At 38.1% G+C, this 24,818-nt stretch overlaps 2 protein-coding genes across 5 annotated transcripts; one reads left to right on the top strand and one right to left on the bottom strand.

Moving 5' to 3' along the window:
- Nucleotides 1-293: 293 nt before the first annotated feature.
- On the bottom strand, nucleotides 294-4,538 carry LOC306857311 (charged multivesicular body protein 6). Of its 3 annotated transcripts, none has more exons than XM_079397201.1 (8): nucleotides 4,306-4,538; nucleotides 3,989-4,098; nucleotides 3,801-3,888; nucleotides 3,594-3,680; nucleotides 3,426-3,491; nucleotides 2,185-2,265; nucleotides 2,020-2,089; nucleotides 294-1,940 (listed from the first exon to the last, which is right to left on the bottom strand). In XM_079397201.1, the coding sequence occupies exons 1-8, from the start codon at nucleotides 4,366-4,368 to the stop codon at nucleotides 1,891-1,893; spliced, it is 615 nt and encodes a 204-aa protein (XP_079253327.1). In that variant the 5' UTR covers nucleotides 4,369-4,538; the 3' UTR covers nucleotides 294-1,890. The 3 variants fall into 3 exon arrangements, with proteins under 3 accessions (XP_079253327.1, XP_079253328.1, XP_079253326.1); XM_079397202.1 differs by having other exon boundaries at nucleotides 1,056-1,940; nucleotides 4,333-4,513; XM_079397200.1 differs by lacking the exon at nucleotides 4,306-4,538 and having other exon boundaries at nucleotides 1,056-1,940; nucleotides 3,989-4,289.
- A 444-nt stretch (nucleotides 4,539-4,982) lies between these two features.
- LOC306857964 (protein transport protein Sec24C-like) lies at nucleotides 4,983-23,954 on the top strand. 2 transcript variants are annotated; one of them, XM_079398271.1, is made up of 24 exons: nucleotides 4,983-5,144; nucleotides 7,563-7,753; nucleotides 7,974-8,060; nucleotides 8,902-9,019; nucleotides 9,233-9,402; nucleotides 9,488-10,261; nucleotides 10,440-10,582; nucleotides 13,304-13,415; nucleotides 13,588-13,715; nucleotides 13,825-13,963; nucleotides 14,056-14,171; nucleotides 14,267-14,391; nucleotides 14,529-14,720; nucleotides 15,039-15,132; nucleotides 15,364-15,480; nucleotides 15,714-15,884; nucleotides 16,498-16,594; nucleotides 17,095-17,240; nucleotides 17,366-17,504; nucleotides 20,521-20,639; nucleotides 20,770-20,949; nucleotides 21,035-21,226; nucleotides 21,443-21,532; nucleotides 21,959-23,954. In XM_079398271.1, exons 1-24 carry the CDS (start codon nucleotides 5,140-5,142, stop codon nucleotides 22,097-22,099), a joined length of 3,786 nt encoding a protein of 1,261 aa, XP_079254397.1. In that variant the 5' UTR covers nucleotides 4,983-5,139; the 3' UTR covers nucleotides 22,100-23,954. The 2 variants fall into 2 exon arrangements, with proteins under 2 accessions (XP_079254397.1, XP_079254398.1); XM_079398272.1 differs by lacking the exon at nucleotides 7,974-8,060.
- Nucleotides 23,955-24,818: the final 864 nt, after the last annotated feature.

The following is a 24,818-nucleotide window of genomic DNA, read 5'->3' as shown; positions in this document are numbered from 1 at the left end:
AATGAATTAAAAATAAAAAACTTTGATCCCAAATATATTGCTCAAATGTTTGGGGTCAAAAAATGTTTTTTTTAATAAGTCACTATTATTTGATTTAAAATACTAAAACGGTAATATTGTAAAATACTATTACAATCTAAAATAAGCATTTTATATTTTAATATCTTTAAAAATGCTATTGTTCCTGTGATGGAAGAATTGAATTTAGTTACTTCAGTAGTTACTTCAGTCTTCAGTGTCACACAATCCTTCAGAAATCATTCTAATGTGCTGATTGTTTTAATTTATTTTTTGTATTATCAGTGTTGATAACAACTGTGCTGCATAATATTTTTCAGGATTCTTTGAGTAAGTATAAATAAACAAAAAACAGGATTTTAAATATTGTTTTTGCAACAAAAGTATTTACTGTAGGCCTACTGTCCCTATTAATTTAATGCATCTGTGCTAAAAAAAAAAAAAAATACATTCTTAAAAAATACTACTAACCCTTAATTTTTAAATGGTAGTATATAATATCAATTTATAAATTAGATTAAAGAGATCTCATTTTTGTATTTTTGCTAATTTAATTAAGATTTGATATATCTAAGTGCATGATAACTACCTGGAGTAAAGCAAACTAGGGTGTATTCACACCTGTCTTGTTTGGTTCGATTGAATCGAACTCAAGTTTGTTTTCCCTCTTGGTGTGGATCTTTTAGGCAGGTGTGAATACAGCAATCGCTCTCGGGTGCGCACCAAACAACCGTACGGTCTCAGTCCGCTTCCAAAGGAACTCTGGTATGGTTGAATGGATGACCTTAAGCACGTGTGGTTTTGTTTACAGCTTCTGGTTCACTTGCAAAAAAGGCAGTGTGAGAGTGAACCGCACATCAACATTGTATTTGGCCCCGACCAAAGCAAGTGAACTAGCGGACTTCCCTGGTGTGAATACACCCATGATTCAGCCAATCTACCAGATTTGTACCCAACACAGCTTGCATTACACTGCTACCTAGTGGCTGCTACATGAACTCATTTTCTTGCAGGCACAACAGTGATGAAAAATTATTGCAAGAAATGTATTGTTGCAGAACTGCAAAATGAAATAAGACCATAAACTAATGTTCTTACTAACCAGTAAATTGACAGTACAGTAATCAGAGATCTAATGTAAAAAAAATATATAGTTCAAAATTCAAATAAATCAGTGCATTAGTCACAAACTAAACTATGACAGAAAAAACAATATTTAGGGTTCCAATGTCATTAGTTTTGCTTGTATAGTTCATGTCCGTGTATCTTATGTATGCTTTATAAAAACAAAACAGCGTAATGCATTAAGAACTTTTTTCTTCTCAATAAGTGTACACTAGGGGTTTTGTAAACTTTCCCTCAATGTCTATTTATCTATTTATAATCAGATTTTTACTACTTAAACCAGGCTTGTCATAGTTGTAGTTTTTAATGACATCTTTCAGCACACTGAAAAGTTTGTACAAGTTTATACTGGACATACTGGAGTTCATAATGGAAATGATTCAGTTTTGTGTTCTTTTTAAAGCGTGTATTTAAAACTAAATGTTTGGGAATCATTTTAAACAGACTGTTATAATAAAAGTGATGCATGCATTTGAAATTTACAGGCATTGACATGATACGCCTCTGATATATGATAGATCAGACAAAACTGTAGGGTGATTAGAAAGACCAGGCACTGTTAAGAGTATTTCAGAATAATCATCTTAACTAAATGGTAAACAATATGCAGTGTATATACAATTTTAAAAAATGGCATTGTTGTAGGTCTTCGACTGTCAGTCACTCCCCAGAGCTTTGTTTGGGATGAGCCCTTGGGGCCTCCAGTGGAACAGCTCGAGAGCATACATGAAGGTATAAGATTTGTATTTACACTGCCAACATCTCTCCATCTGGCTTCTTTTTTACCTTCTCCCGCACTGAAACATTACAAAATGTTTTCTTAGCATTTGCATACAGTGCACATATTACAGAAATAGAGAAGAAGAAAACTCAGACCTGGCTTTTGCTCTGGAACCTCTGGTAGTTCTTCTTCAGGCACCTCAGGAAGTTCAAGGTCAGCTTCTCCCTGAGCACACACAGGACATGTATGCAGTAGATGAAAACACAGCAGCCAACACAACATCAGTAACAAGGGCTGTCAGAGAGAGTTCATGTACACACCTGAGTGATGGCCTCCAGCTCTGCTAGCACAGCGTCCTCATCCTCCTGGGTCAGAGATCCTGACAGGATCTCGTCAATTTGCTGCACACACACAGACAACCAGGAATGAGGAAAAAAAGACACTACATAGTACACACAAGATTGAAACGGCAACAAGCGATGCAGCATGTCTGTGAGAGAGCTCCAGCTGCCTCTCAGTTCCTCTAGATTTGAGGATGTAATGCATGTGGTGTAGATTTAAAAAGATCATTACAATCTTTTATTTTAAAATGATTAGACACAAAGTAAACTGCTGAATTCTGAATCACATATTACTCTTACTATTCCTGCCATAAAAAGATACGGTAAAAACAATAAGAGTAGAATGCTAGTATTCCGAATTCAGGAGGTGTCAGTCAAAAACTGTTGCACATAATCTAAAAAGCGACAATCTTAAGAAAAATCTGACATCCCTACAGTACACAGACATTTTTTTTCAAAACAATTTTTAGGTAAAAAGCAAAAAAAAAAAAAAAAGTATTACAGTAAAAAAAATGTAATAAACATTGTAAAAAGACCAAAATGGTATTTTCTTGTAAAACATACTCCAATAATCCCTGCTTTATTTACAATTTGGGAAGAAAAAAAAATGTTTTACAGTGTACAAAACTTTTTTCATTTATATATGGAAGTGTTTGAATTAAAAAAAAAAAAAATGTAAATGCAAATGTAACAAATTATGTGAACTGAAGAATTATTACTATTACTAAGGCATTAATGAAATGTACAAATGAATACACTTGTGAGACTGATCATATGAACTCTTTGGACAGAGATGTTTTGGGACACCAAATATTTTAACGTTTCAATGCAACTTTTTACTTCATTTTTTTATGTTGACATTATAATTTGTAATGAAAACATACAACAAAGTATTTTCTTTCATATATCCTGTCATATATCTGTATGTATTCCCATAAAGAGTATTATCCCCCGGTTTCATAGACAAGGCTTAAGCCTAGTCCTAGACTAAAATCTAAGTCTGAGCTGTTTCAACTGAAAGAAACTTGCTCTGACTGATCTTAAAATATATCAGTGTATCTAAAATATATATCAGCACACTAGTAATGTCCTTTTCTAAGTACGCTTATAAAAACTACTTCAATGTCCTAATTGAACTATGGCCTAATCCTGGCTTAGTTTAAGCCCTGTCTGTGAAACCGGGCCTATAACTTCTACTGAACGTGAAAAGTTAAATCTACCTTCTGATACTCAATGGCATCATGCGTTTCATCCATGATCTTCTCCACCTCCTCTATGGACAGCACCTGGTTAGAGGAAAAAGAATAAAGATACAATCGTTTGCATGTTAAATTCATCAGTAGATTGTACTAAGCACAAAAGAAAATAATAAATTTCTCATTATGTACCTCATGCATTTTCTTTAGCCAATCGTTGCCAACTTTCAGTCCTTCGATAACTTTCATCTCTATTTGTGCAAATTCAAGATCTTGTACCTGTAAAAGATAAATAGTTCTGGATGTGATATTCATGAATCGTTTTAGCAGATAGGCCATAAAAATACAGAATATGTTGCAACACATATATACAATTTTCTCATTTTCTCATCTTTTTACCATTCGCTCCAGGTTGCTTATCTGATTTTCAGTTTTGTCCAGTAACTGATCCTGGTAGCGTTTCTTCTTGAGGAGTAGGAGTGCTTTCCTGAACAAACACAAAATATTATGAGGGAGATTCTGCTTGTTTTGGAAACTAGACGTTCTAGTTCTACAGAAACCAAGAAGCCAGACATGATCACACTCACTCTTTCTTTCCATCTTTTAATAACTGTTTGGCCAGCTGTCGCTCTTTATCCATCTGAAGCGTGATCTTCTTCTGATACTGCTTCAGTTTATCTCTCTGCTGCTTCAGTTGCTGTTCACACACACAATATTTTAGAAAAATTAAAGCAAAAAAAGTGACAAAACGGTTATTTTTTTCATCATTTTTGGAGACCATTTGTCAGTCAACTTCAACACGGATCCCTTGTGGTAGAGTGAAAGCATTAAGAGACTAACAAGTAACGTTATATATAACTTATCTCATTATAATGATTAGCCAGTTAGCAGCTGTCTAACACACCAGCACAGCTTTGTCCTGCTCGGTCACCCGAGTTGCTTTCTTTTTCCCGAAAAGATTTCCCATGTCGATGCCGCATCCCCGCCACTATCTGTCCAGACAGGGGTGGTGTTTCTAAGATTGAGAAAATGTTAATTCCACAGGCCGAGCATCTGTCAGTCCACAACAGAAACACTGAAGTCTGAGCGGTGTGGAAGAAAACAGCAACCCTGCCTAGTGCCTACCGGAAGTTCTGTACTTCAAAATAAAAGCCAAACCACTTGTTTTCCCCTCATACCTAATACTGAGGAATAATAATAATAATAAACAATAAATTGTATTATTATAAATTATTATTATTGTTATTACAATATTCTACAAATTTAGCAATTGTAAAATTATTAAAGGTGTTCCAAAGGTAGATTGGTTTGCTTAATATAAAAAACACAATCTGTGTAAACGGCAAAGCAAATATTCAAAATATCTTTAATGGTTAGATTAGATTTAGTGCAAAATAAAAGTATACTAATACATCCACTAAACCTCTCTCTTTTTTACAGACTAATTCACTGATCTGTTCTTTCAGGTCAGATAGCAATTAAGCTACTGATATGATAACTCTAAGAAAAAAAACTTCTTGTAGGCCACCGTTTTATTTTTCCAAAAACCTTTACTTCATCATGACCGGATGTGGACGTGGCATACATTCCCAGTTTCTTCCGGTGCGCGTGAGGAAGGGATTAAACGTCCGTCTCGCTGCTTTCTTTCCGTGAAAGAACGGCGGCCCTATCGCGTTTACCGGCGTTTAGAACCGGAACGGTGTCCTGACGACTCGTTCATTAACTCATCGAGCTGTTTATGAGGTGAGCTGTCAATTGGCGCTGGATATATATATTTTTTTATTTGTTTATTTATTTTCCTGTCACTGTTAGCTTAGCTTAGCACATTCAGCGCGAGCCGCAGCGTCGAGTCATTTAGGAGTTTAATTCATATTTAATGCATTAAAGTGACACATTTTGCTGTAATTCATACGATATAAGGGCTTATAAAGGTGAGATGCGTGTTGGCAGACCCTGTGGGTAATTTCCTTATTCTGTTTTGCTAACCAGTGACGATAAGCATCCCAAATTAGCTTAGCAGAAGGTGAGAGAGTGAGTGGATTTAATGTCCTCATACGCCACTTAGTGATTTTAAACATGAAGTCAGTTATTAAAGCCTAATGTGTGGTGTAACTTAATGACTCAGTAGTATATTATTCAGTTTTAATTGCAGATGTGTCGTTGCTGCAGTGCATCTGCTTGATTGTTATGATTTTGTTTCTCAAATTCTTGATTGACGTTTCAACTTCGAGTGTCTTAATGTCATCTCAATTTACCAATTTAATGTGTCTCTCAATTGCTTCTATTTTCCAAATTTGTATGTATGAAAGTGAAAGCATGACACCGGGCGGTGTGAAATACTAATTTTCATTTTTCAAGTTGGATGAAAAAAAAAAAATCAACACACAAATCAACTTTAATGCAAGTTTCTGTGAATACTCATTAAAAAGAGAATTTCTCATTAAAAAGAGAATTCCTCTTATTTGTTCACCATAGTAAATTCATGTGTAACTATGGTAACTGCCATATGTTTTCTTTTTAAACCACGCCCCCTATATATGATGGCTTCTTAAATGTAAATATGCTTTCATTTCATATTTGAAAGGATCCTGCTTTTCTAGCAAGCTTTGTGGTAAAATCCACAGACGGACAAGCTGTTTTTAGTGGCACTTGCTTGTGTGATCATCACTGTCTTTAAGCCTTAGGGCAGGAAACCAGTTGCTTGGTCAGGGGACTTATGACTGAAGTTTGAGTCTCAGACTTGAGTTTCCCTTTATGTATCGTTGTGATCTTGTACATGACTTGTCCGAGTTCATCTGTGTATATTCAGGTCATCCAGCAGGCCTGTCATTTCATTTGAGACAGATAGGTGGAAAATAAGCATGTTTATCTCTGTTAAGTCCTTGCACATGTGATGCTGTATACTATTACAGTATCTATTGCCTTGAATTATTCAACATTATTCAAGGCTGTGTTGTGCTAATGTTTCTTTGCTATGCTGCTTGCTAGAAAGTGAGGAGGAGGAGTTTTAAAGCAGATTTATATATATAAAATATATATATATATATATATATATATATATATATATATATATATATATATATTTATGTTTGCTGTTAAAACTTCTTTTCTATCTGTATTGTGTGGGTTTTCATAACCTTTATTAAGAAAGCAAATTTGCTGGCAGTAATTGTGCCATTTGAGGCCGCTCCAGTTGGCTTCTGTTTCGTTGATGTTTGTGAAATTGATATGTGGGAGACTCTATTAAAGACCATTATATAAGCAGCTTCAGGAGTTACTCTAGTAAACTGTTGAACTAGTGAGTTGAAGAGTCTCGGATGTTTGGATTGGGTGTGGAGCACAAAATACGTCAGACGTCTGTTATGTGCTTTGAATGTTATTAGGGTGTGCTTTCTTTCAATGTAGGTTATGTTTTTGAGTATCATCATAATTTACTTTAAATAGATCATAAATTTAATTTTAAAGTTGACATGAAAAAAATATTTTTACTTTCTCAATGCATATTCCTAGCCTAGCCAACGTTTATTAGTCACCATGTAATAACTTGCTCAATTGTGAAACAACTTTTTACTTTTGGTTGATAATGCTTAGGCCTTGCAGGCTTTTGGTTAATACTAATTAATAACCAAATAGCTGTTTTGGCATAATTTTAGGTCATTTTGGAGTTTTGTAAGTGATACTGCCTTTCTAAACTCCTGCTATTTTTGTGTGTGCTCCTATTGACATTAATTTATTAAATTATGATGCCGAGATCATGTTTAGGGTGAACTTGACCTCCACCCAGACCTTCATGATCCACCGCAAACTTTCATTAACTTCTAACTCTATTCTGGTCTGCAGTGCCTATTTTTTATGATCCAATCAATTTATTTTGGATAAATCAAATCCCAAAGTAACTCTTTTTTTTCCCTCTAAATATTGTGTCAGTAAGAAATGGCACATTGTGGAAGTTGTGAATATTACTTTAAGGGGCTTTATTTATGATTTGATGTGTAGATGAGATGTACATTTACCACAAGGCACATGTCTTTAGACCCCTGAACGCATCAGAAAGACTAACAAGACCTCTTAAGCTCTTCTCACAGCAGTACCTCATGAATATAGATTTACTCCCTCACTTTCTCTTTATCCTTTTTTCCTCTGTTTCTGCCCTGTCTTCAGAGTTAGGGATGAACTGAGAATGAATGTCAACCAGCAACCTCACATGGCCTCTCCTTATGGGCAGCCTCAGCCTGGGTATCAGGGCTACCCCCAGCCAGGATATGGGGGTGGCCACGTGCCATCGGGATATCCGGCTCAGTATGCACCTTACAACGGGCCGGGCTCTGCCTACCAACAAGGTCCACCGCAAGGTAAGGGGGGTGAAAGTACAAAATGACTATGACTGGTATAGGAAATGTATTCATGACAGGTTATTATCATTTAATATGAGCTTAAGTTCAGTCTTTAAGATCTTTTTCGGAGTGCAAGCGAAGTCGGATTTCTTCCTCCCACCCTCCTCTTTTTACCTATCATCTCCTGTTTTCACATTTCATTCCCATGTTTCACTGCTCTCTCTTTCTTGTATTGCAGGATATTCTCCTTATGCAAGCTTTCCCTCTAAGACTCTCGCAACAAACTTAGTCTCTGACCTGTCCTCCTCCTCTCCTCTTGACCTAGGTAACTGGTTTAATTCTGCTTAGCAGCCTGTCCTCTTCCATATTCCGTTATTCATTATTGACTGCAGTGTGCGGGATAGCTGGGCACTGTTGCACATGTAGCAATCGAAACCACAGGATGCAGTCAAAGCTCAGCTGTGGAAAGGGGGAGAGACTGTCATTCTCCCTGGCTGATAATCTTTGCACAATTGGACTATTTCCCCCATTTTCTCTTTCCTCAATGCTCTCAGTATATTTGAACAATAGTATTTTAATCATTCTTTCACGATCGAGTGATCTTTATTTCCCTTACTTGTGAATCAAGGGAGTTGTTTGACTACTTTTGTGTGTTTGTAATACTTGTCTACAGGATCCAAATTTGACACTGGCTTAGTGCCAGATGTAAATAAAATTGGCTTTGAATCGATACAGAGTTATGCACACAGTTGGCTAGTGACATAAGCAGCTGCAACTTTATACGTGGTTTATCTTGATCTATAAAAATCTGTACAAACCATTCACTATAGAATATTTACCATCAGAAATGTATCTACAATTATAATAATCCCTAAAAATATATATATAATCCCATTGTCATGAAGAAAAAAATGCTGTTATGACTCTATAATATTTTTCCTTCCCATCTATTAACCATAGGTCCCACGTTTTTACAGCTGTTTATTATTCTTAATACTGTCATAAGTAGAAAAAAAGAAAGAAAAGGACCAACAAACAAATCTCCATATTCTAGGCTACATCATTTGCTTAAACTGTTGCTCAAAGTTAATCATAAAAGTTGGAAATAAAATGCATGTTATTGGGATAATAAACTATTTCATTATTTATTGCTGGTCCTGCTAAAGGTATGAGAGGACCCCCCACCTCAGGGGCACCACCTGTCTCAGGTGCCCAGAACTATTCTCACTTTGGGCAAGGAGAAACTCAGAATGGACCACCACCAGTTGGTGCTCCACCACAGAGGTCGGTGACCCATCATATCAGCACATAACTGTGTCCTTTCTATCAATTTATTAGTAATTTAGCCTTTGTGTTGCCTCTTAAGTTTTGTGGCTGAAATTACATAAATGGGTTATAAATCATTTCCATTTAATGAATGCAAATTAAGTCTTATTTTCATAGTTTCGCAGCATTGTCGTGTTTCTTACTTTGATCTTATTTTAATTGCTTGTTTAGGTCTCCAGTGTCTCAACCTTACACTCCAGGTGCAGTGAATCTGCCTGGTCCTCAGCCCCCGTACGGCCAGCAGTTTGGAGCTCCACCTGTCAGCATGCAGCAGATGACCAATCAGATGGCCAGGATGCAGGTTGGCTCCACTGCACCCTCCCCTGCAGGCCCAGGCTATGGTAAATAACTCTGAAAATTTTTACATCATAAAAATATCTAAAGCATTGCTGTGATTGACAATTAGTTTTTTCTTTTTTTTTCTAGCCCCTCCCTCTGTGTCCCAGGCTGCTATGTCCGCTCCCTACACACCTGCAGCTCCCCCTACTTTCCCACCTGCTTCCACTGCTCCCTCACAGCCTCCGCCTACTGAAACTGTAGCTCAGGCTCCTCCTCAGTCATACTACGGAGCTCCGCCACCTGCCCAGCAGCCTTTCCCAAATGCTGTCCCACCTTTCTCCTCTACTGGCCCCACTCAGCCTCAAGCTCTGCCACCGGTTTCTCCACAGTCCTTCCCTCAAGCTCCGCCTGTCTCTCAACCTCTTTTTTCCACAGCCCATGTACCTCCAGGTCCCACCCAGTCATACGGAGGTCCACTTCCTTCAGCACAGCCCTCTTTCCCAAGACCACCACTTCCCACCTCCCAGCCCTCCACGTTCCCTGCAGGTCCACCACCCACCTCGACTCCATCTCAGCTTCCAGGGGTCATGCAGCATCAACCGCCAGTTTCCCAACCCTCACCTTACCACTCAGGTCCCCCTCCAACCTCCACTGGGTTTCCACCACAAGTTGGTGCTCCATCAAGGCCTCTCTTTGCTGGAATGCAGGGCCCTCCTATGGCATCACAAGGGCCTCCTATGGCGTCACAAGGGCCTCCTATGGCATCACAAGGGCCTCCTATGGCATCACAAGGGCCTCCAATGGCACAGGCTAATCATATACCCCCTACACAACCTGGCATGCCACCTGGTCCTATCAACACTTCCCTTTCAGGGCCACCACCACAGCCAGGAATGCAGGGATATCCTCCTCAGCAAAATGGTGAGCATCAGCGTTGTTGCTGTTAACTATTGCTAGTACTATTAAAAATAGTTTCCCGTTATTTCAGTGTTTTTAAGAAAGCTACACAGGTTTAGAGCAGGTACAAATTTTTGTTATTAGGCAAACTACAAGTCTTTGTGAATTTATTTGCTTATGTTATATATTATTTCCCTACCAGGTGCTTTCGGGCAGGTCAGAGGTCCTCAGCCTGGTTACACAGGACCATATCCTGGGCAGCCAAACTATGGAGCGCCATCTACTGCACCTGCTCCAGCGCCAGCTGCCCCAAAGAGGCTTGATCCTGATTCTATCCCAAGCCCGGTATGAACACTCCACATCTGACATGCACACAAGGTCACTGTCCACCATACCTTCTCCCACACATCTATTGTGTTGATTTTTCAAGTGTGTTTGTTTTCATATATTTATCCATCATTTTCAGTACTAATGCACTTGCATACACACTCACACACACAGACGTACACTACCAATTTGTAAAATAAATATTTATGTAAAAAGGTGTGTGATGTGCTTGTGTTAAGAGAGGCTTCGCTCTGGAGTCTCCTGTGTCTGATGTGCATGCATTATGGTGGCTATTAGTAACAATAAAATCCAGATTCATAGCTATTTCAAGGCTTGGAAACTCTGCACGTGCCGCCTCGCAATAACTGCACACGTCTCGTACACTGTCTGCTAAACAGTGTGATTAATCATCAATAATTCTAGGCTTGGAAAAAAACAGAGGAACTGTAACTGTGGTTACAATTCTGTTTATCTTCTCTGCTCTTTCTCTCTTTTTTCTTGTGTTTTGGCTTCTCTCTCTATCCCTCTCCTCTCTTATTATTTGCTGGCTAAATTGTTAAAATGTAAAGCAAGCCTCTGACATGCCGCCTGTGCAGAAAACAAGACATAGAATAGACCCAGATGCAATCCCAAGTCCAGTAAGTGCCTCGTGTCTCTCTGCCATTCTGTGTTGTTAAACTGTATCCCGATTCCGATCCCGGTTTTTTTACTTATGGGGATGCCAATGACTCTGTCTAGATTAGGGGTTGAACGACTTCAGATTTTTTTTAAAGTCCACTTTTATGTGATGAAAGTCGAGTGAGTCGAAGTCGACTAGTCGCTGATGACGTTATTAATGAACAAATAAGTCTGGAGCTGAGACAAACACCTTGTGCACAGCTATGGCATATGACACAGGACTGCCCACATGGCTATTGCTCGTATAACAGTTTATTTTTATCAGTTCTTTCTCTTTTGGTCGTTATATTTCTCACAGATTTCTGTTCGTTCTAAATCAGACACAGATAAGTAGCACATAGATTACATTCATATGAATGAATGCATTAGTGAGAGAGATTGCGTGTGTGAATTAATTCTACCTGGCAGCATCTCTCTACTAGTAGGGAAGCTGTGGGATTTAGTTAAGAAATGTATGCTTGAACTTTTCAGTTTCTAAGCTATTTTATTAAGAAATCACAGAACAGTGTTGACAATAAATTTCCGCGCTGAATGATTCTGTGCGCGTGATGTAAACGCTACTGTCTGTAGCCTATGTGTGTGCGTTACAGTGCAGCAGCGCATTAGATTAGAACGTGGTTAACTTACCTGTACAATAAGCTGTTTAAAACGTGCATTCTCCTGTTCAATTTCGAGCATTCAGTAATATAATCACACATGTCTTGTGGAATGCTTTCAGAGTATTAATTAATTTGTAATTTTAAATGTTTGGAAACGGAGCGTAAATGTGGATTTCTTATCCTCCTTGCGCCCTCTATAGGACCAGCGACTAGTCAACGTCAAGCTTAAAGCATCATGGCAGAGCACTCAAGTTGACTATTCGATTAGTCGGTGCAACCCCTAGTCTAGATGAACAATATTTTATAGCAGACAATTTCCTTAATGAGATGGACACATCTGGATAACATAAATGTTATGTTAGTCCACCCAAAAATGTAAATTCTATTGTTGTTTTTTCATATTGTTCCAAAACAATGACTTTCTATCTTCTGTGGAACATAAAAGATCTTTTGTCTAATGGAAGTCCGTGGTTTGGTTCCCAACTTTCTTCAAAATATCTTTTGTTTTCCACTGAGAAGAAAAGTCATTCACGTTCGTAACGACATGAGGGGAGTCTATGACAGAAATTAGATTTTTGGGTGGGCTGTCCCTTTAAGTCATAATTTCTTTGATTCTAGATGAATGACTCGCATTTGACTATTTTGTTTTAGGCTGGTCATTGGTGCCCACCAAAACCGTTCGTATCTACACTCTTGCATGCAATCTAGTAACAGTGTGTGCATGCCTGACGTGTTCTTATCTCTAATAGAAGCATTGTGGCCCATCGTTAAAGGCATATTCTGGGTTAGATGCTACTCAAGCTCTATCAATGTCATTTTTGGGATGACACGAGGGCAGTAATAGAGCCTCAGGGTTGACGTAAAGTTGATTGCTAACCTGGATATTAGCATTACCATGGACTTCCCTTGATAAAAGCCAATAGTGTTTTTCTATTGCTATGTGAGCAACAAAAGTTTGTGATCTCTACATGTTTTGTTCATGAAGATAATCTCTATGAGTGGGGTATTACTCCTATATTTTACGTTGTAGAATAAAATGCGAAAATGTATTATCTTGTGTTAACCAAAGACCTTATTTATGACATTAAACAAAATCCATTAAAAAACATTGACTATTGAATCATGTATTTAAAATGTTAACTCATTTCCTGGGCTTAGGGCTCATACCTGCAGCACTTTATGCTCTTGCTGTGAAAGTCTGTGGGACTATTCAGTGGAGCTAAACTAATGGGGACCGCATATATTGGGTGCTGTCGATGAAGCTTAATTTATTCAACCCTGAATATTCCTTTAATCTGGTTTAGATGATCAGATGTGGCGCTAAACTTAAAAACTTACTGATCCTGTTTGGATTAGTTCTATATGAGCATAAAGAGGTTTATCGGGTGAAAGGTCAGGGTCTGTTGTTTGTTCATGAATAAAGGTGTGTCACTCTTTCATAGGCCGGTGTTTGTTCTCTCAGATTCAGGTTATTGAGGATGACAAAGCAAACAAGGGAAGTGAACCTTTTACTACAGGGGTCAGAGGTCAAGCCCCACCCCTTGTCACCACCAAATTCCAAGTTAAAGATCAAGGTAAGAATAGAGATTAGATACTTTTAGACATTGTTTGGAATGGAAAATTGCCTTGCTATATGTATAGATATTTAGTGCATGCTATTTTTTTTTATTGTATGTAAAACAGTAGGATTTATTCCATGATGTTACAGGTCTTAATAAAATATGCATTATATAAATCTCTCCAAAGGGAATGCGAGTCCACGCTACATCCGTTGTACATCCTACAACATACCCTGCAATTCCGACATGGCCAAACAGTCCCAGGTTCCCCTGGCTGCTGTCATTAAACCCTTGGCCCCTCTGCCTCCAGATGAGGTAAAAGGCCACATTCTATGAGCGTGTATTACTACATACTTTTGTATTCCTTTAAAAGGATTACAAAAGGGTTTGTGAGTAATGGCATGTCATTCCTTTTTACTGGCAGACACGGCCATATCTTTTGGATCACGGAGAAAGTGGTCCCATCCGCTGTAATCGCTGTAAGGCATATATGTGCCCATACATGCAGTTTATCGAAGGTGGCCGTCGTTTCCAGTGTGGCTTCTGCAGCTGTGTCACCGAGGGTTAGTAATGCTCCAATAAATTGCTTATCATGTTGAGTTCATCCTAATCGACATCTAATGTTTTGGTTTCTGTTCTTCTTTCCCACTCCTAGTGCCTCCCCATTACTTCCAGCATCTGGATCACACAGGGAAGAGGGTGGACTGCTACGACCGACCAGAGCTCTCGATGGGCAGTTATGAGTTTACGGCTACTGTGGATTACTGTAAGGTACAGTATATGTTCCCATCATGCCACTACAATCTTAAGAAAATTCTGTGCTAATATGTATGGGATTGCTAATTTTAAATATGATTTATTGACAGAACAACAAGTTTCCTCAGCCGCCAGCCTTCATCTTCCTGATTGACGTGTCCTACAATGCTGTGAAGAATGGCATGGTGGGAATTGTATGTCAGGAGCTAAAGACACTGTTGGATTACTTGCCAAGGTGAGAGTTTAAACAAGAAGCAGTGCAATCAGAATAATGCAGCACATTCATAGATATTTGTTTAGAGATTGTTTTTCACATGTACATCAAAACATTGCATGTGTAAGTGTGACGTTGCCTATTTATTATTCCTGCAGAGAGAACCCTGATGTGGAATCAAACATTCGAGTTGGTTTTGTCACCTACAATAAAGTGCTTCATTTCTATAATGTGAAGGCCTCCCTCGCCCAGCCACAGATGATGGTAGTGTCAGATGTGGCTGACATGTTTGTGCCCCTACTGGATGGATTTCTGGTCAGTGTCTCAGAGTCCAGGGTGGTTATTGAGAGGTAGGTTTCAGAGGTTTTTTTTACACTATTGTTCAAAGGTTTAGGGTTGGTAAGAATTTTTATTGGAAATATTTTTCTCACCAAGACGGCATTTATTTCATCAAAAAAAAAAAAAAAACAGTAATGTAGTGAAATTATATTGCAATTTAAAATAACTGTTTTCTACTTTAAAATTTATTTTTGTGCCAATATAATGCATCCTTGCAGAATAAAAGTATAAATTATTTAGAATTTCCAAGTAAGCTAGGGTGAAAGCTTGGATACCTGAATTTTTGACCATCAAAGCATATTGATTATGAAAATGTACGTTGCCACCAGTTTGTTGGATCAGATCCCCGAGATGTTTGCAGACACGCGGGAAACCGAAACTGTGTTTGGGCCTGTCATTCAGGCTGGGCTGGAAGCGCTCAAGGTATTTGATCTTACTGCATCAGTGCAAATTTCATAGTTCATAGTGTACATCATATGAATGTTAATGATTTCCGGAATGCATTGTGATTGAAATGATGTCAGCCTTGTGGAATTTCTATATTCAGCGTTAATGGAAGAAACATGGTTTTACATTTTATTTTGGTTTGAGCATTTCATGTCAGCTCGGAGTGGAATCATTCAGTAAAAATAACATTTCCTCTTTGTCATCTAGGCTGCAGACTGTGCCGGAAAGCTCTTTGTTTTCCACTCGTCTCTTCCCATTGCTGAGGCTCCAGGCAAACTGAAGAACAGGGAGGATAAGAAACTAGTGGGCACTGATAAAGAAAAGGTGCCATGACCTCTTCCTCTCAAATCTGTACTGCTCATTACATTGTGTGTGTCTCTGAAAAATGCAATGTTGAAAGCACAGCAGCAGCTGAAAATGTTTTGTCATCATTGAGACTTTAACAGCTATGGGAACATTGTTACAGAAGGCTTTTTAATGTGGTATTTATTAGGTAGTTTTAAAGGACCTTCTCCATACAGCACATTGTGAAGTTCCCATCTCCATTTCTTTTGCAGTCATTGTTCCAGCCACAAGTTAGTTTTTACAACACTCTATCCAAGGAGTGTGTCACACAGGGTTGCTGTGTGGACCTCTTCCTATTTCCCAACCAATATGTTGATGTAGCAACGTTAGGGGTGGTCCCCACTTCAACGGGCGGCTCCATCTACAAATACACCTATTTCCAGGTATGAGAGAACTGTACCAAATGATGTCATTAATTACTCACCCTCATGTTGTTCCAAACCCGTAAGACCTTTGTTCATCTTCGGAACACAAGACAGCAACGCAACTGAAATGTTCCCAGGTCCAGAAACGTAGTAAATACATCGGTGAAAGCGCGCACATGAACGAAAGCTGCGTAATAAGCATTGTTTACGCTTAGGCGAAAGCATGCGTATGCATTGTGATGCTCTCTAAAATGGCGGACGACGTAACTCAGGGGAGTAGAATGGTTGAGTAAATAGTTTTTTTTGTTTTCTTTGCGCCAAAAAAAGTATTCTCATAACGTCGCAAAACTGAAGTTGAGCCACTGATGTCACATGGACTGTTTTACCGATGTATTTACTACGTTTCTGGACCTGGGAACATTTCAGTTGCGTTGCTGTCTTTGGAGGGTCAGATAGCTCTCCGATTTAATCAAAAATATCTTAATTTGTGTTCCGAAGATGAACGAAGGTCTTACGGGTTTGGAACGACATGAGGGTGAGTAATCAATGACATCATTTTCATTTTGGGGTGAACTAACCCTTTAACCAAAAAAACATGCACTGTGATTATAAACACTATGGTATGTTTCAGGCTCCATCTGACCAGGAGCGTTTTCTCAATGACCTGAGGAGAGATGTGCAGAAGCAGATGGGCTTTGATGCAGTGATGAGGGTCCGCACCAGCACAGGTGAATACACAGCTCTGTACACCAGATTTTGAATTATTGCTTGATTTTTCTTCATCTGCCACACCACATTTATTTATACACTACCATTCAAAAGCATTTATTTGATCAAAATACAGTAAACACTAATGTTATGAAATATTATTGCAATTTAATTTTTTTTTTCTATTTCAGTTTATTTATAATTATATTTATAATTTATTTCTGTGATGCAAAGTAAAATTTTCAGTCTGCATTGTCACATGATAGAAACAGTTTTTACTAACATTTCCAACTTTTGAACTGTAAATCACTACTCATTTTAACAGAGGTGTTCAACTGTTCAAGCTACGAGAGGGCCTTGTCCAATCCACAGTAGATCAGCACAAATTTCACAAATGCGTTTTATAATTTTATTACACATCTCTTCAAGACATATCAGCCATGTGATCTTTGACCTTTTTATCATCAGTTTTTAATGTATATATGTAAAGGAGTTTAACATATGTGCGGTGCTGTGGCAGGTATCCGGGCTACAGACTTCTTTGGTTCCTTCTACATGAGCAACACCACCGATGTAGAGCTGGCAGGACTAGACTGTGACAAGACTGTTACCGTGGAGTTCAGACATGATGACAAGCTCAGCGAGGAGACTGGAGCTCTAATGCAGGTGTGTGTGTGTGTCCAGTTTTGCGCACATGTGAAGTGTCAGCTACACTGAGTTCAGTCTCATTTAATGACTTCAGCTGTACTGACCTTTTTGTCTGTACTCTCGTTCTCTCGCTCTAATTTCAGTGTGCAGTTCTGTACACCAGCTGCAGTGGTCAGCGACGACTTCGGATCCATAACATGGCAGTGAACTGCTGTTCTCAGCTGGCAGACCTGTACAGGAACTGTGAGACTGACACCATCATCAACTTCTTCGCCAAATATGGTGAGTGAAGCCACACACATCCTCTCACACTTGTCGAATAAACACCACCTCACTGCTTCCTGCACTAGCACTCTGTGTGCCACCTCTGTTTTAATGTTATTTATTTTTTATTGTTTTGTTCTTTTGGTTTTGTTTTAGTTTGTATTTCGTTTTAAAAAGCTACAGCTCCCTCCCAGTCTTTGTACAGCATTCAATATTATTGTTTTGTTTTTTTGTATGTTTGTTTTTCAGCAGTTTTTGTTTTGCTTTTTGTGTTTCTTTTGGTTTGCTACGGTGGCCGAGATGTGCAAAACAAATCACAATTCTGAAAATGAAATGGCAAATTGCAAATGCAAATCTAAAAAACAAAACAAGTCGGAAAACACAACGACAAATCCGAAAACATTATAACAAGTCAGAAAACACAACGACAATTCCGAAAACATTATAACAAGTCAGAAAACACGACAATTCCGAAAACATTATAACAAGTCAGAAAACACAACGACAATTCCGAAAACATTATAACTAGTCAGAAAACACAACGACAATTCCGAAAACATTATAACAAGTCAGAAAACACGACAATTCCGAAAACATTATAACAAGTCAGAAAACACGACAATTCCGAAAACATTATAACAAGTCAGAAAACACGACAATTCCGAAAACATTATAACAAGTCAGAAAACACAACGACAATTCCGAAAACATTATAACTAGTCAGAAAACACAACGACAATTCCGAAAACATTATAACAAGTCAGAAAACACAACGACAATTCCGAAAACATTATAACAAGTCAGAAAACACAACGACAATTCCGAAAACATTATAACAAGTCAGAAAACACAACGACAATTCCGAAAACATTATAACTAGTCAGAAAACACAACGACAATTCCGAAAACATTATAACTAGTCAGAAAACACAACGACAATTCCGAAAACATTATAACAAGTCAGAAAACACAACGACAATTCCGAAAACATTATAACTAGTCAGAAAACACAACGACAATTCCGAAAACATTATAACAAGTCAGAAAACACAACGACAATTCCGAAAACATTATAACTAGTCAGAAAACACAACGACAATTCCGAAAACATTATAACTAGTCAGAAAACACAACGACAATTCCGAAAACATTATAACAAGTCAGAAAACACAACGACAATTCCGAAAACATTATAACAAGTCAGAAAAGACAAATTGGACAAACCGAAAGAGGTAGGTATATTTTGAGACCGCGCCAATGGTTTGGGAATAGATTACTCACCGCTGACTTGCCGAGACACCTGTCAATCAAGGTGTACAGGAAGAAGCAGAAGAACAGCAGAGTCAACTGAAGCATCAGCTCCAGTGGCGCAGATGATCAATCGCGTGTCGTCATGTGTTTTGACACGATCTACCCAGGTTTGATCACGCCTTTTGCCGAACTTTTTTTTTTCTCCCTTTTCAAATCTCATATCACATCGGAAAGGCATTTATTTTCAATAAAAATTAAGGAAATAATCAAAAAGTTGAAAATAAAGTATCGGTTAGGGTAGGTGTAGGGAGGGCTTTATTGTACTAATAAGGTGGCATCAATTTGAATTAAAATTTATAATTTACACTCAATACGTTATTGCATACTGTTTTTTTTTTTTTTGTTGTTTTTTTTAAACTACAATACTGAGGTGCAGATAATTGCCACTATTAGCAACAAGTAGTATACATGGCACAAAATCCTGCTATTTTAACAGTGTAAATAGGTATTTACACTTAGTGTAAATAGCATCTATTGCTCTATTGCACTTAGTGTAAATAGCCTCTATCGCTATTTACACAGTGCAAATAGCTACTGCCTAAAAATATACATGCATGTACATTTACAACACTGTACTCTGTATTATATTACCTTTGAATCAGAATCCAAAAGAAACTTAACGCAAGGGTGTTTCTAATACAGTGTCTATGGGAGTGACGGTAAATTTGACCTACTTCTGTCAAATATCGATAGCAGCTAACGTATTTACACTAAGTGAAAATAGGAGGATTTTGTGCTATGTATACTACTTGTTGCTAATAGTGGCAATTATCTGCACCTCAGTATTGTAGTAAAAAAAAAACAGTATGCAATAATAACGTATTGAGTGTAAATTATAATTTTAATTCAAATTGATGCCACCTTATTAGTACAATAAAGCCCTCCCTACACCTACCCTAACCTTACCCGATACTTTTTCAACTTCCTTAATTTTTATTGAAAATAAATGCCTTTCCGATGTGACGTGTGATTTTTTTTTTTTTAAAAAGTTCAGATCGAACTCGGGTCGATCGCGTCAAAACTCACAATAACACACAATCTACTGTCTGCGCCACTGGAGCTGATGCTTCAGTTGACACTGCTATTCTTCTTCTGGTTCTTCCTGTACACCTTGATTGACAGGTGTGTCTCGTCCAGTCAGTGGTGAGTAATCTATTCCCAAACCAATGGTGCTGTCTCAACAACAATTCAGAGAACATTATAACAAGTCAGAAAACACAACGACAAATCAGACAAACCGGAAGAGGTAGGTATAGTTTGTGTTTTCTGAATTATTTTGTTTTTTAGATTTGCATTTACGTTTGTGATTTATTTTGTTTTCAGAATCGTGATTTGTTTTGCACTTCTTGGCCACCGTAGTTTGCTTTTTTCAAAACCTAGAGTTCCCTTCCCTGCATCATTGTTTTGGTTTGCTTTTGGCTTTGTTTGTTTGTTTTTTGTTTTTACAAAAGGTAGAGCTCCCCAGTCTTCCTACAAAATGTAAAAAAAAATAGCTTGCAAAGGCAAATCAGCAATAAATTGTCATAACCATAAATAAAATGATTGACAATAATATTGCTTTGACAATATTATTGCATTAACACTTACCTATTTAGCATCTCAGTGGAGGCTCATAATATAGGCCATTTTCATGTAAAATTTTCCAAGATAGAATTTACTTTTTAATGATGTTTTCTGGGACCTGATTTGAGTTTAAGGATTATGTTGTTGAATGTGTTTACAGCATATCGGAGTGTACTCAGCAGTCCTACCAAGAATGTCCGTGATAGTCTGGTGAATCAGTGTGCACAGATCTTAGCCTGTTACCGCAAGAACTGTGCCAGTCCATCTTCAGCAGGGCAGGTAACTATAGAAAAATCATAGTGCCATAACCCCACACAAACACACACATCCTATTTATTAATGATTAAGTATGTTCAGTATTTGTTGTCGTCCTACATTGTGCTGATCTTATCTATTTGTCTGCGTACAGTTGATTTTACCAGAATGTATGAAGCTGCTGCCAGTGTACCTGAACTGCATGTTAAAGAGTGACGTTCTGCAGCCCGGGGCGGATGTGTCCCTGGATGACCGTGCCTACCTAAGACAGCTGGTTAGCTCTATGGATGTTGCAGAGAGTCATGTGTTCTTCTACCCTCGTCTGCTTCCGCTGGTGAGACACAAACACAATAATATCAGCCCATTTGATTTTGTAATTGAGCTGTGACGGTTACGGTACATTCTCGGATTCTCTACAGCAAAAGCTGGATGTTGAGAGCATGACTCTGCCTGTGGCAGTGAGAGACTCAGAAGAGAGACTGTCTAGGGGAGGAGTGTACCTGTTAGAGAACGGACTGAACATTTTCCTTTGGGTGGGGGTCAATGCCCAACAGGAGCTGCTTCAGAACATCTTTGGCACGCCGGCCTTCAGCCAGATAGACCCCAACATGGTACGACTCCCTATAAATATGCATTTATAATGTAAATAAATGATTAGATTTTTATCTCATACAGAAGCAGTTATATAGCTAGAGCATTACTTATTAGCACATATGAAACTTGATTCCTTTTCCTTGGATGCTTGACATGTTTTTGCATGTTGCATTTTGTTTTAAAAAATGTGATGTGTACATTTGCAATTTTTATTGTGTGTTTTGCTGATTTAGACCTCTCTGCCGGCTTTGGATAATCCTTTTTCAAAGAGACTAAGGGAGATTATCGAGTCCGTCAGGGCACAGCGCTCACGATACATGAAGGTAAATACGTCACAGAGCTTGATATTATGCTTTTGCATATATTTGTGATTCAGGCAGCTGAAAAGATTGTTTACTTTTCTGAAAGCTTAGGTCACTTGTGCTGAACTTATTTTATTTCATTTTTTGTTATATCAGTACCATAAAATTATTAGCAAATGAAACGGGCATCAGGAAGTCAAGATAATCCAGGAATTATGCATGACCTTGATCTAGGGGGAAAAGGGGAGTAGTTTTCTGTCCAGATTAATGTTGGTCTGTGATGATTCATGATTATAGGGTGACACTTGAGTCCTCATTTTTTTTCTAATTGTAATTAGACATTTATTAAATTTTTTATAATGTTTTTTATTTATATTTGGAATTTCTCTACTTTTAAGTACTTTCAAGACTAAATTAATATACTTGTAAATAATCATTTTCTTTCAGCTCATGGTGGTGAAACAGGAAGACAAGTTGGAGCTGATCCTCAAGCACTTCCTGGTGGAGGACAAGAGCAACAATGGTGGGGCCTCTTATGTGGACTTCCTGTGTCACATGCACAAGGAGATTCGTCAGCTCCTGAGCTAGGAGCATCAGGTCACCCCCGTCTCCTCCCTTGGCTCTGTACTCAGAAGAACTTTAACTTTTTATTTAACATAATAAACAAAATCCCTTTGCCCATCATCATCGCTCCCTCAAGTATAATCTCATCCACGTGACTCTTGAGGAAGAAGCCACCTTGTAAAGGAAATGTTGCTCCGTCAGATTACGGTGTTCTTTTGGTTTTAGTGGTGGGAGTTTTGACCCGAATTTCTCCTCCTCTTTTTCGATGACCGGCTCGTGAGACTTTGTGTGTGTGCGCGTGTATGATATAGAAGGAGATATGCTGCTGTTACTGCGCTAGAGCTGATCTGAGATCAGGTTGTGAAGCCTAAAACAGAGTTTAAACCGCTTCTTCAGAACAAAACAGCTACCGGGTTTTAGTGTGTTTGACTGAACGTCGATGTTGATTGTACTGGGTGTTCTGTGAGAAATACTGGCACTGATTAATGGTCTCTAGGTACCGAAGGACAGAAAAATAACCGCATTAGAAATTAATCTAGACCTACTCGGAATACCGTGAAGTGAAATGAAATCCCTCATCTTATTCCAATATGAATCGAAAGATGTTTTAGAACAAGTTAGATTCACATCTATCCAATTATTTGTAAGTTTTTTTGCTTAAGTTCTGTTTCCCTTTGATTATCTCTCTCAACCTTGGCCTTACTGATGCTGTTTCTCCTTTTTCATTCGTTATTCTGTTTATCTTGTCTCATTTTCACCTTTTTAAAGTGTGCAAAAAACCTAATAGACTCTATGGGAGTTTGAAGTGTGCTGTTAATCATTCAAAAAGTCTCAAAATAAGTCTATGCATCAACTTATCTTTAAAAGAAAGAGGGAAAGCTGTTCAAGAGCCTGAGCCGAATGTTGCGCTTCTTTTTCTCCTTGCTACCACCCTCAGTCTCTATAAGAAGCAGATATGCCTAAAACTGATACGTTAATGATGTTTCTGCATCCTGATGTAGAATATGGATCCCTATGGATGCCCGGAGAGGGAGTTGAATTTCAGATGAGCCTCTCAGGAGGATGGGAGTTGACAAAACCCTATAGATGGTTCAGTAATTGGGCATATTACGGAAGCATTCTGGCATTCATTAAGTACCCTATTAAATTCTCTTTCTTTCTTTTTTATTCTGTACTGTATAGTCTCTTAGAAACCTGTATACTACATGTGCTTGTTCATGTATCAGATATGATTTAATATTATGTTCTAAATCTGTTAAAGGAGCAGGTGGTGTCTCTGCTCTAGGGTATTAATCTTTGTGCAATGGAAGCCTGTGCTGAGAGTGGAGCGTGGGACTCATTTAGAAACTGACCATTTCTAACCGGTTTTCCAAACGAGTGAAGTCAAGCACATGTGGAATTGTGACCTTAAAAGCAATCAACACTGAATACCTTGTCATCACATTTATTACATGTACAGAATTAAAAATCACATTTTAAAAATTATGTCAAGCTAGTGTGCTTTGTTGAATCTGCATATGATGTTTGGGTGAGTTGAATTATTATTTTTATTTTTTTTCTCTCCGTGCTTCAGAATCTTTTACAAGCTCATCTTAGTCCTTTCAAAGACATTCTGAAATATATCTTCATCTCTATCTAATATTACAGAGCTCTTTTATGTAGAAGGGTGAGCTGGTGTGTTTATCAGAGGTGTATCCTAGTGAGGTTCTCTTCAGAATGGAGGGATCAGCCTTTGAGTTTTTTGTTTGTTTTTTATTACATTTTTGTGTTTGTCTCTAACCCATATATGTTTTGTTGGTCATAGACTCAGTGTCTTTCAGAGTTATCTTCTTGTTTCATCTATGCCTCTTGACTGCAAATAAATACCTATATCAATGCATTGGTTGACTCCTGCGCTCTTACAAATCCATCTATACAGTGCAATTTTTTCAATTCATTTACATTTAATCAGTTAGCAGACACTTTTATCCAAAGCGACTTACAAATGAGGACAATAGAAGCAATCAAACCAACGAAAGAGCAACAATATATAAGTGCTGTGACAAGTCCCTTTTAGTCTAACGCTGTACACGGTGTATATGTGTGTGTGTGTGTGTGTGCGCATGTAAAAAGTAAGTAGAAAAGAAAAAGATGGTTTTTGTTTTTTGATAAAATGAAAAGTAGATAGAATAGGAATAGTTTGTGTTCTTATTAGAGATTCAGTATTAAAACTAGTTGGTCAAATGCTGCAGAAATGTGAGGTAAAAGTCAAGCGAAATGCGCATTGAGATTTTTACCAGTTTAACATCCTGGCCTAATTTGGATGTATTTGTTACATATGAGGTGGATCTTGTGTCGTGATCTCTGATCTTAACCTCGGCTCAAAGCCTTGCTTAAACTAAACCTTGAGCTGCGTTATGTAACCAAAGGAGCCAGGCTTTAGGGAGAGTGATGTGATTGTTGCATTAAAGCAGCGGTTCTCAATTCCAGTCCTCTCCCCCTCCAACTCTGTCTCTCTTTGTTAACACACCTGATTCAGATGATCTTAGACGTGAGCTCCGTGCATGAACTGTGCTGATTGACATGGTCCCTACACAGTGTTCATTGCTCCCTACTCCCTGAGCAGTGGAAATCCGTAGAAGTTTATTTCACTTCGGAACATTCATTCGCGTATTTGCGCTAAGCAACGTCTTCACACACGGACGAGTGTGACATAATACACCTCTGTAAATATATACAATTTAAATTCACGTCTCGCACACTT

Source organism: Barbus barbus, assembly GCF_936440315.1.
Source record: "Barbus barbus genome assembly, chromosome: 38".
NCBI classification, from domain to species: Eukaryota; Metazoa; Chordata; class Actinopteri; order Cypriniformes; family Cyprinidae; genus Barbus; species Barbus barbus.
This window is presented reverse-complemented; position numbering and strand designations above follow the sequence as displayed.